We start from the raw sequence: 14,959 nt of genomic DNA on the forward strand, positions 1-14,959 counted from the left end.
TGGGCAGGTCTTTCACGGAAAGGAAGAAGGTTAGAGTAATATTTTGGGGTTTGTGGCTGGCTTTGGGGAAAGGGGGTTGTGGTTTCTGTAACTGCACCTGGAAAAAGAGGAATTATAGTTTCTATGGCTTGCTTAGGGGGAGAATGAGGTGCAAGAGATGGGGAACAGAAAGTTAGAGACAGAAACTTTGCTTCCAAGGCCTTTATTTTGGGATAACTTTTTCTGAGCTCCAACAACCCTATCTATAACATGGAAATTAAAATACCTACTTTGCCAGGTTGCTAAGATGGTGAAATGAGAGAAATGAAGCTTAAGTGTAATTTCCGATAAATAATAGATAGCAGATTTTAAAGTTGGTGTCACCTGTCCCATAAACACTTATGGTATGTTTCCTCCTACCTCCAAATATCCATGGTGGGAGATAGGAGAGCAGGACAGGATGAGACTGCAATGCTCCCTTAACTCCAAGCCAATTTAGGACTGTTTCTGCTGACTCTACTTTCATGACTCGCTTTCTTAAACTAGTGTCTTGCAAACCCTAAAGTTATATTGTTTGTATTCACTCTTTGATCCATTTACTATGATTGGGTTTCTGTCCCATCTAACTACTGAAAACGTATTTTTTGATATAATTTATATCTTCCTAATTACCAAATCAGCTCTCTTTTCTATTATTTAATATATACAATATAGTTAACTTTTCTAAAACTGTTTCCTGTCTTGGTCTTTCACAGTTATGCACTGCACTGCCCTACCCTGGTTCTCTTCTTCATTTTTTAAATTTAGTATGGACCGCTTCATGAATTTGCATCTCATCCTTGCGCAGGGGCCATGCTAATCTTCTCTGTATTGTTCCAATTGTAGTACATGTGCTGCCGAAGTGAGCACTACCCCTGGTTCTCTTCTGAGCTCCCTGGCCATTCCTCCTCTGGCTTTCTGTATGTAACCTCTAAGATAGGACCTTTTCCCTCTGCTTTTCTTTTTTAAAACATGTTCTCTTGTGGAAATTGATTATTACTTCTGTGACTGAAGGGTCTTGCGATGTGTATGTTTCTTGAGCATTTTTGGAACCATACTCAGTACTGTTTTTTACAAATATATACTCAACACCAGTTTTGCAGTAAATTCTCATTTGTCTTCATCCAGAGTTTCTTAGAAACTACCATTTAAAACAAAATAACATATAATAAAACCAATTTTACCATAGACAAATTGATATAAACCAGAATTAAGTTCCTATGGTACATTTCTGGTCACAAAAACATCACCAAACTTCAAAATAAAGATGAAAACCCTAGCAATAGTAAACGTTGAAATAAATGTGAGCTATACATACATTTAAGAAAGATTAATGACAACTAAGATAATTATTTGTCCACTTATTCCAGTTCAGGGACATAGGTGGCATCTCAGGGTAAAAGGTGAGGACTAGCCCTCGACAGGACACCATTCTATCACAGGGTGCTCTCATACACGCCCACACTCAGACTGGGACAGGTTATACATACCAATTCACCTAACATGCACATCTTTCAGATGTGGGAGGAAGCTGGAGCACCTGGAGAAAACCCATGCAGATGTGGGGAGAACATGCATACTCCATACACACAGTCGCCTGGGCCAGTAATTCATTTTATTTTTCTCAGCCATGTCATAATGAAACAATACTATTAAAGCACCTGCTCTACTTCTTGCCTTCCCCAGTTCTGCTAGTGATAACATTACCGAGCATTCCTGGTGCCAACATGCAGTCCCTTAGCAAAGCTGACTCTTAGTTTTTGAATATCTTAAGTGGTTTTGTAGCCATAAGTGCTACTCACCATGTCTAGTTCTCTTTCCTTACAGGTACATGAAATAACAGATATTCCCACCCTCTTCAAGTCAGGCATACCTCATGCCTTGCTTTGTCTAATGAAATGGAAGTGGTATGTCACTTCTTGGTAAAACTATTTAAGAGCTGGGGCACAATTCTCAATGTTCTCTCTTTTCTTGCAATGGTAATTGTAGAAGACTATGTTGACTTTGAGAGACTGTAAAATCAAAGCAGTATGAATTGCTGAGTTAACACATGGAAGATAGTTACCTGGAAAGTCATGCAGACTTGTAGTAGACTTCCAATGAGCAAGAAATAAACACTTGTTATCTAAAACACTAATTTTCTGGCTTTTTAGTGTGTAATCTGGTTTATTCTGAATGATGAAAAGAGTTATGCTGCTATGATTCTAGTTAACATTGTCATTTCAGGATAATTGTTGACATTTTGGCATAAATATTCCCAGGCACACATTGTTGAATTAAACTGAATGAAATGTTTACGTACCAGTCGCTGTTCTAAGCACTAATAATATAGTTGTGAACAAAACCTTTAAAAATTCCTGCCCTAATGAATCTTACATTCTACTGGTGAAGACAGATGAAGTGGATAATAAATATAAATAATAAGTAAATTAGACACTATGTTGGTAGAAGATGATATGGAGAAGTGTAAAACTGGATAAAATGATGGGATTAAGATTATGAATGAGATTAGATTAAAAGTTAAATTTTGGACAACTTTTAATTGTATATTAAGGTCTGTGTCAAAACCAAAGTTTGGCTAAATGAGATTACCAAGTGTCAATTCATATTGAGCTAAAGCCAGATATCACTTTCACAAAGTTCACTTCTGAGATTAATTAAAAACCCAGAATTTTATCCAAAGACATATTATCAAATTGAAATTAATAGATTCCAGATGGTTTTACAAAGTTTGACATTATAATGCAGGACACATAATTTTCAGTGCTGATAATTATTACTGGCAGTGTGATGAAATTTGTGGTGTTAAAAACATATTCAGGCCTGGAGAAGTGGCTCACCCCTATAATCACAAAGCTTTAGGAGGCCAAGGCAAGAGGACTACTTGAGGTCAGGAGTTCCAGACCAGCCTGGGCAACACAGCAAGATACCATCTCTACCAAAAAAAAAAAAAAAAAAAATTAAAAATTAGCCTGGCAGAGTGGTGTGTGACTGTAGTCCTAGGTACTCAGGAGACTGAGGCAGGAGGATGGTTTGCGCCCAGAAGTTTGAGGCTGCAGTGAACTATGATTACACCACTGCACTCCAGTCTGGGCAACCCAGTGAGACCCTGTCTCACATAAATAAATAAATAAGGCCAGGTGCGGTGGTTCACGCCTGTAATCCCAGCACTTTGGGAGGCCGAGGCAGGTGGATCCCTTGTGGTCAGGAGTTCAGAACCAGCCTGGCCAACATGGTGAAACTCTGTCTCTACTAAAAATACAAAAAAACTAGCCAGGCATGGTGGCGGTTGCCTGTAATCCCAGTTACTCAGGAGGCTGAGACCGGAGAATGACTTGAACCCGGGAGGTGGAGGTTGCAGTGATCCGAAATTGCGCCACTGCACTGCATCCTGGGCGACAGAGTGAGACTCTGTCTCAAAAAAAAAAAAAAAAAAAAAAAAAAATTTAAATTAATAAATAGGTAGATGTATAGATATTCACTTTCAACTGAAGTCTTTAGAGGAGCAAGATTTTTTTTTAAGGCAGATTATTCTAATATTCCCTTCTTTTCTTCATATTCTTTATAATTTTTGTATGCCTGTATGGCATACAAGACCAAAAAAAACATATGATCAAAATGACCCCATTTACTTTTACTATCACCATAGTTCTTCCTAAAGTCCTCATTGAGTTCCAGGTTTTGGTTAATATTTTCAGGGACAAGTCAGTGTCTCACTATTTCTCCTTTTGAACCTAGCGATCCTGTCCTCTTGAACCCTGGAAGTTCTCTTGACCAGTCAGAGAACTGCGTTCCCCACCCCTTCCCCTTCGGAAACTTCACACTGTGGAGGAAAGGAACGAAAAGCAGCAATTAGGGGGCTGGTGAGGAAGGATGTCTCGGCAGTGTTTACTAGGCCTCCAACACTAGAGCCCATCCCCCAGCTCCGAAAAGCTTCCTGGAAATGTCCTTGTTATCACTTCCCCTCTCGGGCTGGGGGCTGGGAGCGGGCGGTCCCCTCCGCCCCCGGCTGTTCCGCCGAGGCTCGCTGGGTCGCAGGCGCCGCCGCGCAGCACTGCTCAGACCGAGGCGCACAAGCTCGCAGCTCCGCGGCGCCCAGCGCTCCGGTCCCCGCCGCGACGCGCCACCGTCCCCGCCCGCGCCTCCGCGCGCTTCGAAATGAGGGTCCTGGGTGGGCGCTGCGGGGCGCTGCTGGCGTATCTCCTCCTAGTGCTTCCCGTCTCAGAGGCAAACTGTGAGTAATCAATAGCGTCTCTTCTCCCTTCCCTAGCATTGTCGACTGAACTACGTGCCCTGGTTAGTAGGATTTTCTTCTCTAGAACTGCAGCCTCCTAGAAAGTTTCCAGTAAGTACCGACAGACACCCAGCGCATGAAACAGCCGTGGATAGAGCAAACAGTGTAATGGTGGGGCAGGATCACTATCTGCACAGTTGCGAGAATGTATTGCCTACAGTACAGATGTAAGAACCTAGTTGACACTAAGTATCAATGGAGGGATGAGAACACCTGCCCGTTTCCCTTCAAAGCTGAAGTTCCCAGTCAGGATGAGCAGATTCTAGTATATGAGTAGGGAAGAAAAGGTAACACACTGTGTTTTCCCTTTGTCCAGGCGCCTGCCCCCAACCTGCACCGGTCTCCTGAAACCTACCTCCCTTTTGCAATTTCTGGACTTTGAGCTTGGTTTGCTTGTCTCATATTAACGACCTGTTTTAGGATGACTGAGGGTTTGTATAGCAGTAGGTATATGTCACTTTCTAACCCTGAAATCAAAAGGACCGTTAAATACTGTATTCTATTTCTCAGATCGTTTGTACTGAGGATTTTTTAACACTATGTGCCACTGATCTGAGGTGGTGGCATGAATTCTTTATCTTTGTGTTTCAGGTTCTTTACGTCTTTATGCCCGGGTTCAAGACAGGATATTAAGTTTTCTCTGAAAAATATATAAGGAATAGCAAGGCAATTAGTACCTTTTAGTGGTCAGTTAATTTGTTTTCTAAAGTTGTAAGCGTGTTTGTTGAATAAAAATGCCTTTTTATTTGTTTGAGAGGGACTGCTCTGCTGCCCAGGCTGGAGGGCAGTGACTCCATCTCCACTCACTGCAACCTCCGCCTCCGGGTTCAAGTGATACTCATGCCTCAGCCTCCAGAGCAGCTGGGATTACAGGTGCCTGCCTGAACACCCAGCTAATTTTTTTTTTTTTTTTTTTTTTTTGTATTTTTACTAGAGACGGGGTTTCACCATGTTGGCCAGGCTGGTCTCAAACTCCTGACCTCAGGTGATCCACCCGCCTCGGCCTCCCAAAATCCTGGGATTACAGGCATGAGCCACCACGCCTGGCCAAAAATGCCTTCTTGTTTTATGTTTTATTTTTAGGGATTGGAACGGGAGTGAGAACTCTAAATTACAAATAACTTTTAGGAGCCTAGAGCCCCAAAGTAAACTTTTCGAAGATAGAAATTTCTAGAGAATTATATATCAATTTGCTAACATTCCACTAGTTTCTATTAGTCATCAGGATGAATGCAGTACTTTAAAAATCTAACTTGGGACTAAAACATTATTTTTTGAACTTACACTAAAGAGCTACAACTGCAAAACTTCAGCATTCAAACCCCTATCATTAAGCCAATTTGTAACTCCAGGTGCTTATTACCTATATAGTTCATTAGGACAATTAAATATTTGCTTCCTAGCTAGTGTTTTGGAGAGGAGAAAGGCAAAGTAGCTTGCCACACTTAACTCCTTGTCATCATAGAAATTTGCTAGGCCTTTTCTTTTTGTAGAGATTGTTACATTTTGACTGAATCTAGGCAGAGGTAAAAATTATATGGGTTTGTGTGTGTGTATTATATAGAAACATATGGAGAATTACACTTGTTATATATATAAACACTGATAGAGCAGACAAATTAATTCTTCAAGTATATCACATAAAGAATAATTGGCCCCATAATGCCTTCAGTTAAAAAGTTTTTGATTGCTTAATTGGATTAAAAGTCATCTGTGGTTTACTAAAGAGGAAATTTAGATATCGATGTGATGTTTTTAATCCATATGATTTAATTTTACTTTATTTTTACTTATTTACTTGTTTTTTGAGACGGTCTGGCTCTGTCACTAAGTCTGGAGTGCAGTGGCATGATCACAGCTCACTGCAACCTCCCCCTCCCGGGCTCATGGGATCCTCCCAGCTCAGCCTCCTGAGTAGCTGGAACAACAGGCATCTGGCACCATGCCCAGCTAATTTGTGTGTGTGTCTGTGTGTATTTTTTTTTTTTTTGGTAGAGTTGGTGTTTTGCCATGTTGCCTAGCCTGGTCTTGAACTCCTGAGTTCAAGCGGCCTGCCTACTTTGGCTGGCCAAAGTGCTGAGATTACAGGTGAGAGTCACCGCGCCCAGCCTCTAAATGATTTTAAATTTGAGATATAATTAGAGTTATAAATATTTTATTTGTAATTCATTGTGTAGTCCCTTACTTAGAATTATTTATTTATTTATTTAGAGATGGAGTCTCACCCTGTTGCCCAGGCTGGAGTGCAGGAGTGCAGTGGTATGATCCCAGCTCACTGCAACCTCCACGTCCTGGGTAGCTGGTATTACAGGCATCCTCCCACCTCAGCCTCCCAAGTAGCTGGTATTATAGGCATGTACCACCACACCCAGCGAATTTTTGTATTTTTTGTAGAGACAGGGTTTCACCATGTTGGCCAAGCTGGTCTTGAACTCCTGACCTCCAGTGATGGTCTTGAACTCCTGACCTCCAGTGATGATCTTGAACTCCTGACCTCCAGTGATCCTGCTGCCTTGGCCTCCCAAAGTGCTGGGATTACAGGTGTGAGCCACCACACCCAGCCTATAATTCATTGTTTAGGCCATAGAAAGCTATGGACTATTAAAAAAAAATATTTTTGTGATTAAAAAAAGTCTCGCTATCTTGCCCAGACTGGAGTGCAGTGACTATTCACAGGTACTACAGCTTTGAACTCCTGACCTCAAGCAATCCTCCAATCAGCCTCCTGAGTATCTGGGACTATAGGTATGCACCACCATGGCTGGCTTATAGTTGTGATTTAAAGAAAAACATTTACAAATCATAGTTTTATTTTAGGAATAGTTATTAGAAATAATCTAATTCAAGTTATTTGTTTAAAAATAAAAAAAGAAATTGTTCAGAGATATTAACTAATTTTCCAGCCTACATATAATATATATACATATATATATGTATCAGAGAGAGGGATGAGAATCTCTCTATTTAACATATATACTGTCACCCAGTCATGGGTGCTCACGCCTGTAATCCCAGCACTTTGGGAGACTGAGGAGGAAGGATCGCATGAAGCCAGGAGTTCAAGACCAGCCTGAGCAACATAGTGAGACCCTGTCTCTATAAAAGACATTAAAAAAAAAAAAATTAGCCGGATGTGTTGGTACACACTTGTAGGCCCAGCTCCTCAGGGGTCTAAGGTGGGAGGGTCACTTCAGCCCAGGAGGTTGAGGTTGCAGTGAGCATGATTATGTCACTGCGCTCCAGCCTGGGTGATAGAGTGAGATCCTGTCTCCAAAAATAATGAAAATAAAATAGATACTGTCTACATATTTTAATCATTTCCCACTTAAGGCATGTGGTGAGGGGAAATAGGAGAAAGAGGATGTCCCTTTGGCCTTATCTAGACTGCCACCCTGGGTGAGTGCAGGCTACTCTAGACACTACTGACTCATATTTTCCCCCTCTTTTGTACCCTTTTCTTTCCTTCTCTAACTATTCCGTTTACTATGTACGAAGCCTTGTCTTTTCTTAAATTATCTTCACTAAAAAGTCCAAAATGTTGCGCTGATGGAGAGATTTTATCAAGGTTAGATTATAGTTGGAGTTTGTGCTGGAAGAGTTAGAAACAATTTCTAATGTACAGCAATACAACATCAAACCCTATGCCATATTCTCCTACTATTAATTCGATGCTAAGAAACAATAGGCCTTTTCTGTTCACCAAGTTTATATCTTTGCAGCTTAAGGGATCTATATACATACTTAAACCTTCAAAATATTATGCCTGATAATACAGTATTCTTTGCCTATAAGCAACAGTAATGAACTCTGGCTAACTAAAGGAAAGAAAAAAGGAAAAGGAAAAAGAGTGGAAGGAAGGAAGGAGCAGTTGAATAATTTATTGGAAGGCTACTGAATGGCTAGCTGAACAACCAGGCCTACAGAAGCCAGGAATGTGAACATTTAGGTGATCTATACAGTGGGAACTCATGTGACAGTACTTTAGGAGCTGCCAATCAGATGACTCAATTCTGTCTTCCAGTCCTGTGTGTCTCTGAACAGTTCAAATTCCTAGGAGACCCTGATCATTTTGGCTTAGCCTGGCACTGGAGTCCTGTGATTGACAGCTCACTAGAATTGCATAGAGTGATGGAAGAACAGTTCCCACAAAAGAATGGATGCTGGGAAGGACACAGAAATAAGAAAAGTCTACATATTCTAATTATTGGCTGTCTAACATATACACTTGCCCTTCTTTCCATACACACCATTTGAAAATATTTATCTAATATAATGCAAATGACTACTGCACAGAGAAAGAACCCTTCCCTCGATTGGTTCCAGGCACCACATCCAGAGAGGAAGGCTTGAGGCTCCCATTTCCTAGGTATCATCAAGTGATGACCATGATTCCTGTATTTCTGTGCTAAGATTTATGGGTAAAATGATACATTATAGTGTACCAATACATCTTATATGCAAAAAAAAAAAAAAGAAAAAGAAAAAGAAATAAAGAAAACAAAAGCAAAAAAAAAACCAAAAATGTAGGCAAGGGAATGCAGGTAATGGATTTAGGGCTTGCCTGTCTCCCATTGGTTGCAAGCATGAGCTGGTATTTATGACTGTTTCCCTATCCATTTCGTAGCTCTCTTGCCCTCAGGATGCAAGGGCCTCGTGTTTGTGTTTGCTCAATAAGATGAACCATAGCATAATCAGGAAGAATCTGAGCCCTTATTGTCCCTACCTGTGGATGGTCCATCCATTGTTTCTTTTCCTATATCACCTGTGGACAGTAGTCATCCTGGAGGGGTTTCACACCTAACCCTGATTAGTGTCTGGCAACAACACTATTTTGCCTGGATTATTGTCTTCCTTTTAACATAATCCTCTTATTGTTTTTGTTTGTTTGTTTGGTTGGTTGGTTTTTTTTTTTTGGTTTTTTTTTTTTTTTTTTTTTTTTTTCCCCCAGCAGGTAAAGAGCTTCAAATGGCAACACAGCAGTCTTAGCTTGTAATTCAGTGGAAAATATGTTAGGTTCCCTAGTGAATGTATTCCTTGGAGACCATTCTTGGTTTCCAAATTTGTAGGTGAGCAGAATGCAGTTGTGAGGACAGAATGTAAAAAATTTGAGATTAGGTAACTGTATTAGTCCCCTAGGACTGCCATAATAAAATACCACAAAGTGGGTGGTTTAAACAACAGAAAGTTATGGTCTCAGGATTTTGAAGTCTAGAAGTCCAAAATCAAGGTATCAGGAAGGTTGGTTTTTTCTGAGGGCTGTGAGAGGAGAATATGTTTCATGCTTTCTGCTAGCTCCTGGTAACCTCAGATGTTCCTTGGCTCTTGGGTGGCATTATTCCTGTGTCTTCACATCGTTTTCCCTCTGTACATGTCTGTCTCTGTGCCCACATTTCCCCTTTTTATAAGGGCACAAGCCTCACTGGATTAAGGCCTACTCTAATGACTTCATCTTAATTTGATCATCTGCAAAGACCCTATTTTATAATAAAGTCATATTTACAGGTACGAGGGGATTAGGACTTCAGCATCTTTTGGGGTCAGCCCATAACAGTCATTAAACATCATATCATGACAAGTACTTCTCTCCTTTTTCTTTTTATTCCTGATCTGTGTATTTCAGCTTTAGTAAAATAGCGCTGTATTTTATTTTATTTTAAGCCAGTCAAATTTGCCAGTTGGGGGTTACTGATACTAATATTAAGAAGCTCTGATAACTCAGTACTATTGGACCAACCTACAATCTTTTTTTTTTTTTTTTTTTTTTTTTGAGACAGGGCCTCATTCTGTTGCATGGGCTGGACGAGTGCAGTAGCACAATCATGTCACACTGTAGCCTTGACCTCCCGGGTTCAAGTGATCCTCCCACCTCAGCCGCCCAAATAGCTGGGACTATAGATGCATGCCATTACCAGCTAATGTTCTTTTTGATTTTTTTTTTTTTTTTTGAGACGGAGTCTCGCTCTGTCGCCCAGGCTGGAGTGCAGTGGCCGGATCTCAGCTCACTGCAAGCTCCAAGCTCCGCCTTCCGGGTTTACGCCATTCTCCTGCCTCAGCCTCCCGAGTAGCTGGGACTACAGGTGCCCGCCACCTCGCCCGGCTAGGTTTTTGTATTTTTTTTTTTTTTTTTTTAGTAGAGACAGGGTTTCACCGGGTTAGCCAGGATGGTCTCGATCTCCTGACCTCGTGATCCGCCCGTCTCGGCCTCCCAAAGTGCTGGGATTATAGGCTTGAGTCACTGCTCCCAGCCCTTTTTGATTTTTAATAGAGATGAGATATTGCTATGTTTCCCAGGCTGATCTTGAACTCCTGGACTCAAGGGATTCTCTGGCCTCAGCTTTCCAAAGTGCTGGGATTACAGGCGTGAGCCACTATGCCCAGATAGCACTATATTTTAATGATTGCTGGTACAGAGAACATACCATATTTTTAAAAACCATATTTTGAAAGATAGTGTTGTCTTACAACAACAAAGATAGTTGTAGTGTTGTCTTACAACAACAAAGATAGTTGTGTCTTACAGTGAGTGAGCCCTCAATAATTGGTCAGTTCATCATTCCGTAAGGTTAGCTCCTTCCAGATATTAGGATATACAGTAAGGCCAAGGAAAACTAAAATCATTCCACTAATTTGTTTTCTTAATTGTGGTGTTAATTCCTTAGATGTAGTGTCGTGTGGCTTAGCATAAAGCATTGAATAAGTCTACCAATAGTTGTGCTGACAGAAAAATAAAATCCCAGAAAGTGTGTCTACCTATGCTGCTCCTCCATGATGGAAGAGCCCTTCTTAATCAACAATCCACCAGATATCTGATTGAACTTTGTAATACGTTCAACTTTCAGCAGCTCAAGGAATAGCAATCCTGCAGACAAACTTGGTGTTTTTACTTTGATAGCGAGAGTCTGGGTGGGCCCTAGTGAAGGAAAGTTCATTTGGCAGATCCAGTGTGGCCAATGTGTAGCCTCCATCCTTGCCACTGTGACTGCCTTTTTAAATAAACATTGGATAAACATTAGACTGAGGGCATCCCGAAGGCCATATGTGGCCTATAAACTTCTGTGTTTGGCCCTCATACATATCAAAAATTGGAACACTTCATGTCAACATCTGGTTTTATGGCTTCTCTTGAAAAACAAAGGAATATCTGACAACACTGGCCCACATCCCAACATGGTAAGATTCAGCTCAAGCTGATTGTGAGCTACCTTCTTCTCTTTTTTTGTTGAAACAGAGTCTCGCTCTATCACCCTACCTCAACCTCCCGAGTGGCTGGGACTACAGGCTGTGCTACCACGCCCAACTAATTTTTGCATTTTTAGTAGAGATGGGGTTCCACCATGTTGGCCAGGCTGGTCTTGAACTCCTGACATTGTGATCCGCCTGCCTTGGCCTCCCCAAATGCTGCGATTACAGGTGTGGTGAGCTGCCTTCTTTAGATAGAATGTGACCTCTTCAGTTTACCACAATGCTGAGCATCTCCCATTGTCTTTAATCAAATTATCTTCCTTCCAAATTATGCTGCCTACTGGACAGTTAGAATTTTTAGTCTGTGATCCTTGCACCAGATAGACTTGAGAGGAAACATAACTGATGGTCATTAAGTAGGTCATTCTGACCTCATTATTATTAAGAACTTCTCTGGTGTGGGGCTGTCTTGTGAATGTTCATCTGGAACACAAACATTCTCATCTCTGGGACAATTCTTGCTTGAACTTCATCCCTAAGCCTGTGATCTACCTCTTTACAAGTCACTGAACCTCTGGAAAGACCATTTGCAACCATCTCAGGCAATTTCTCATTGTAGGCAAGGTGAACAATGAGAAATTCCACTTATATGTCTGCCCATAGTGAGGGTTTTGCTTCTCCAGTGCCTCTCAGGACCGCCCCTGAGAGAGGTTAGTTTGTTAGTTTTTGGCTGTAGCTTTATAGGAGGTCTACATCTGGCTCATGTTGGTATACCACAGAGAAGCATCTGTTGATATGGTTAGGTCTACATCTGGCTCATGTTGGTATACCACAGAGAAGCATCTGTTGATATGGTTAGGATGTTTTGTCCCCTCCATATCTCATGTTGAAAAGTGACCTCTGGCCAGGCACAGTGGCTCATGCCTGTAATCCCAGCACTTTAGCACTTTGGGAGGCCGAGGTGGGTGGATCACTTCAGGCCGGCAGTTTGGGATCAGCCTGGCCAACATGATGAAACCCTGTCTTTACTAAGAACACAAAAATTAACTGGACATGGTGGTGTACACCTGTAATTCCAGCTACTCAGGAGGCTGAGGCAGAAGAATCGCTGGGACCTGGGAGGTGTAGGCTGCAGTGAGTTGAGATCATGCCACTGCACTCCAGCCTTGGTGACGGAACAAGACTCTATAAAAAACAATAAATAAAAAAGAAAAGAAAGAAAAGAAAAGTATCGGGGGAACCTGCCCCCAATATTTCAATGTAGGTTCTTTCTATTTTCTGTAAGTGTCGGCCAGCTGAGAAATAAAGAGAAAGAGTATAAAGAGAGGAATTTTACAGCTGGGCCACCAGGGGTGACATCACATATCAGTAGAACCGTGATGCCCACCTGACCCTCAAAACCAGCAGGTTTTGTTAAGGATTTCAAAAGGGGAGTGGGTGTAAGAACAGGGAGTAGGTCACAAAGATCACATGCTCCAAAGAGCAAAAAGGAGAACAAAGATCACAAGACAAAGGGCAAAAGCAAAGATCACAAGGCAAAGGGCAAAAGCAGAATTACTGATAAGGGTCTATGTTCAGCAGTGCCCATATTGCCTTGAAAACATCTTAAACAACAGAAAACAGGGTTTGAGAGCAGAGAAGCAGTCTGACCTCAAATTTACCAGGGCGGAGTTTTTTCCCCACCCTAATAAGCCTGAGGGTACCACAGGAGACCAGGGCGTATCTCAGTCCTTATCTCAACTGCATAGGACAGACATTCCCAGAGCGGCCGTTTATAGACCTCCCCCCAGGAATGAATTCCTTTCCCAGGGTCTTAATATTAATATTCCTTGCTAGGAAAAGAATTTAATATCTCTCCTACTTGCACATCCGTTTATAGGCTCTCTGCAAGAAGAAAAATATGGCTCTTTTTGCCCAGCCCCACAGGCAGTCAGACCTTATGGTTGTCTTCCCTTGTTCCCTAAAATCACTGTTATTCTGCTCTTTTTCAAGGTTCACTGATTTCATATTGTTCAAACACACATGTTTTACAATCAATTTGTACAGTTAACACAATTATCTTAGTGGCCCTGAGGTGATGTACATCCTCAGCTTACGAAGATAACAGGAATAAGAGATTAAAATAAGACAGACATAAGAAATTATAAAATTATTAATTTGGGAACTGATAAATGTCCATATTAACATGAAATCTTCACAATTTATGTTCCTCTGCCGTGGCTCCAGCAGGTCCCTCCATTTGGAGTCCCTGACTTCCCGCAACAGAAAAGAAAGAAAAGGAAAGGGAAGGAAAGGGGAGGGGAGGGGAGGGGAGAGGAAAGGAGGGACAGGGAGGGGCTTCCATAGTAAGAGGTGGTGCCTGGTGGGAGGTGTTTGGGTCATGAGGGTGGATCCCTTATGAATGACTTAGCACCAGCCCCTTGGTGATGAGTGACTTCTCACATGAGATTCATAGAGGTTCACATCAGATCTGGTTGTTTAAAAGCCTGGGACCTCCCCTTCTCTCTCTTGCTCCCATTCTGGCCATGTGATCCACCAGCTCCCCTTTTGTCTTCCACCATGATTGGAAGCTTCCTGAGGCCCTCACCAGGAGTAGATGCTGGTACCATGCTTCTTGTACAGCCTGCAGAGCCATGATCCTATTAAACTCCTTTTCTTTTTCTTTTTTTTTTTTTTTGAGACGGAGTCTCGCTCTGTCGCCCAGGCTGGAGTGCAGTGGCGCAATCTTGGCTCACTGCAAGCTCCGCCTCCCGGGTTCACACCATTCTCCTGCCTCAGCCTCCCGAGTAGCTGGGACTACAGGCGCCCGCCCCTGCGCCCGGCTAATTTTTTCTATTTTTAGTAGAGACGGGGTTTCACCATGGTCTCGATCTCCTGACCTTGTGATCCGCCCACCTCGGCCTCCCAAAGTGCTGGGATTACAGGCGTGAGCCACCACGCCCGGCCTAAACTCCTTTTCTTTATAAATTATCCACCCTCAAGTATTCCTTTGTAGTGAGGCAGACAGATTAACACATTTGTAAGCCAGAGATTTTCACCAGTTGGCCGTAGATCTCTTCTTATGAGACCAATGAGGGGGTTTGAGGGTGAGGAGGAAATCGAGAGTGACCAACCCCTGTAGGCAACTAAGTTATGCCTTCAGTCTCATCCTATTTATACCACTTTAGCATGGTTTATGCTATCACAACTACATAGCTCAATGGAAAAGATAGCATCCAGCTTATGATGAGCTGTTCAAATCTCATGGTCACCAGGTGTCCTATGGTCAGATTTTCAGATTCCATTTAAGTCCCAAAAAACAAACAAACAAACAACAACAACGACAACAAAAAACCCAAGATGAGTTTCTCAAAAGAAAGAAATTACTTGTCGAAGAAAACAAATTACTTGAAGGAAATGAGACTTGCTCGCAAATCATGGGGATCTCTACGAAATTTCTCTTCTAAAACTTGCTGCAGCTTCTGA

General features: G+C 41.9%; 1 protein-coding gene and 1 non-coding gene across 2 annotated transcripts in view; one reads left to right on the forward strand and one right to left on the reverse strand.

The window, feature by feature from the left end:
• Positions 1-781: 781 nt before the first annotated feature.
• On the reverse strand, positions 782-888 carry LOC114676480 (U6 spliceosomal RNA). The gene has a single exon (XR_003727552.1). It is a non-coding gene; the product is annotated as a U6 spliceosomal RNA (small nuclear RNA).
• A 3,183-nt stretch (positions 889-4,071) lies between these two features.
• PROS1 (protein S) overlaps positions 4,072-14,959 on the forward strand; it is a 101,708-nt gene continuing 90,820 nt past the window's right edge. Inside the window, exon 1 of the mRNA XM_015128567.3 lies at positions 4,072-4,252. Within this exon, the coding sequence (XP_014984053.1) occupies positions 4,177-4,252 (76 nt within the window). The 5' untranslated portion in view covers positions 4,072-4,176. The remainder of the gene's footprint in view (positions 4,253-14,959) is intronic.

The sequence above is a fragment of the Macaca mulatta genome, chromosome 2 (genome assembly GCF_049350105.2).
Source record: "Macaca mulatta isolate MMU2019108-1 chromosome 2, T2T-MMU8v2.0, whole genome shotgun sequence".
Taxonomy (NCBI): Eukaryota; Metazoa; Chordata; class Mammalia; order Primates; family Cercopithecidae; genus Macaca; species Macaca mulatta.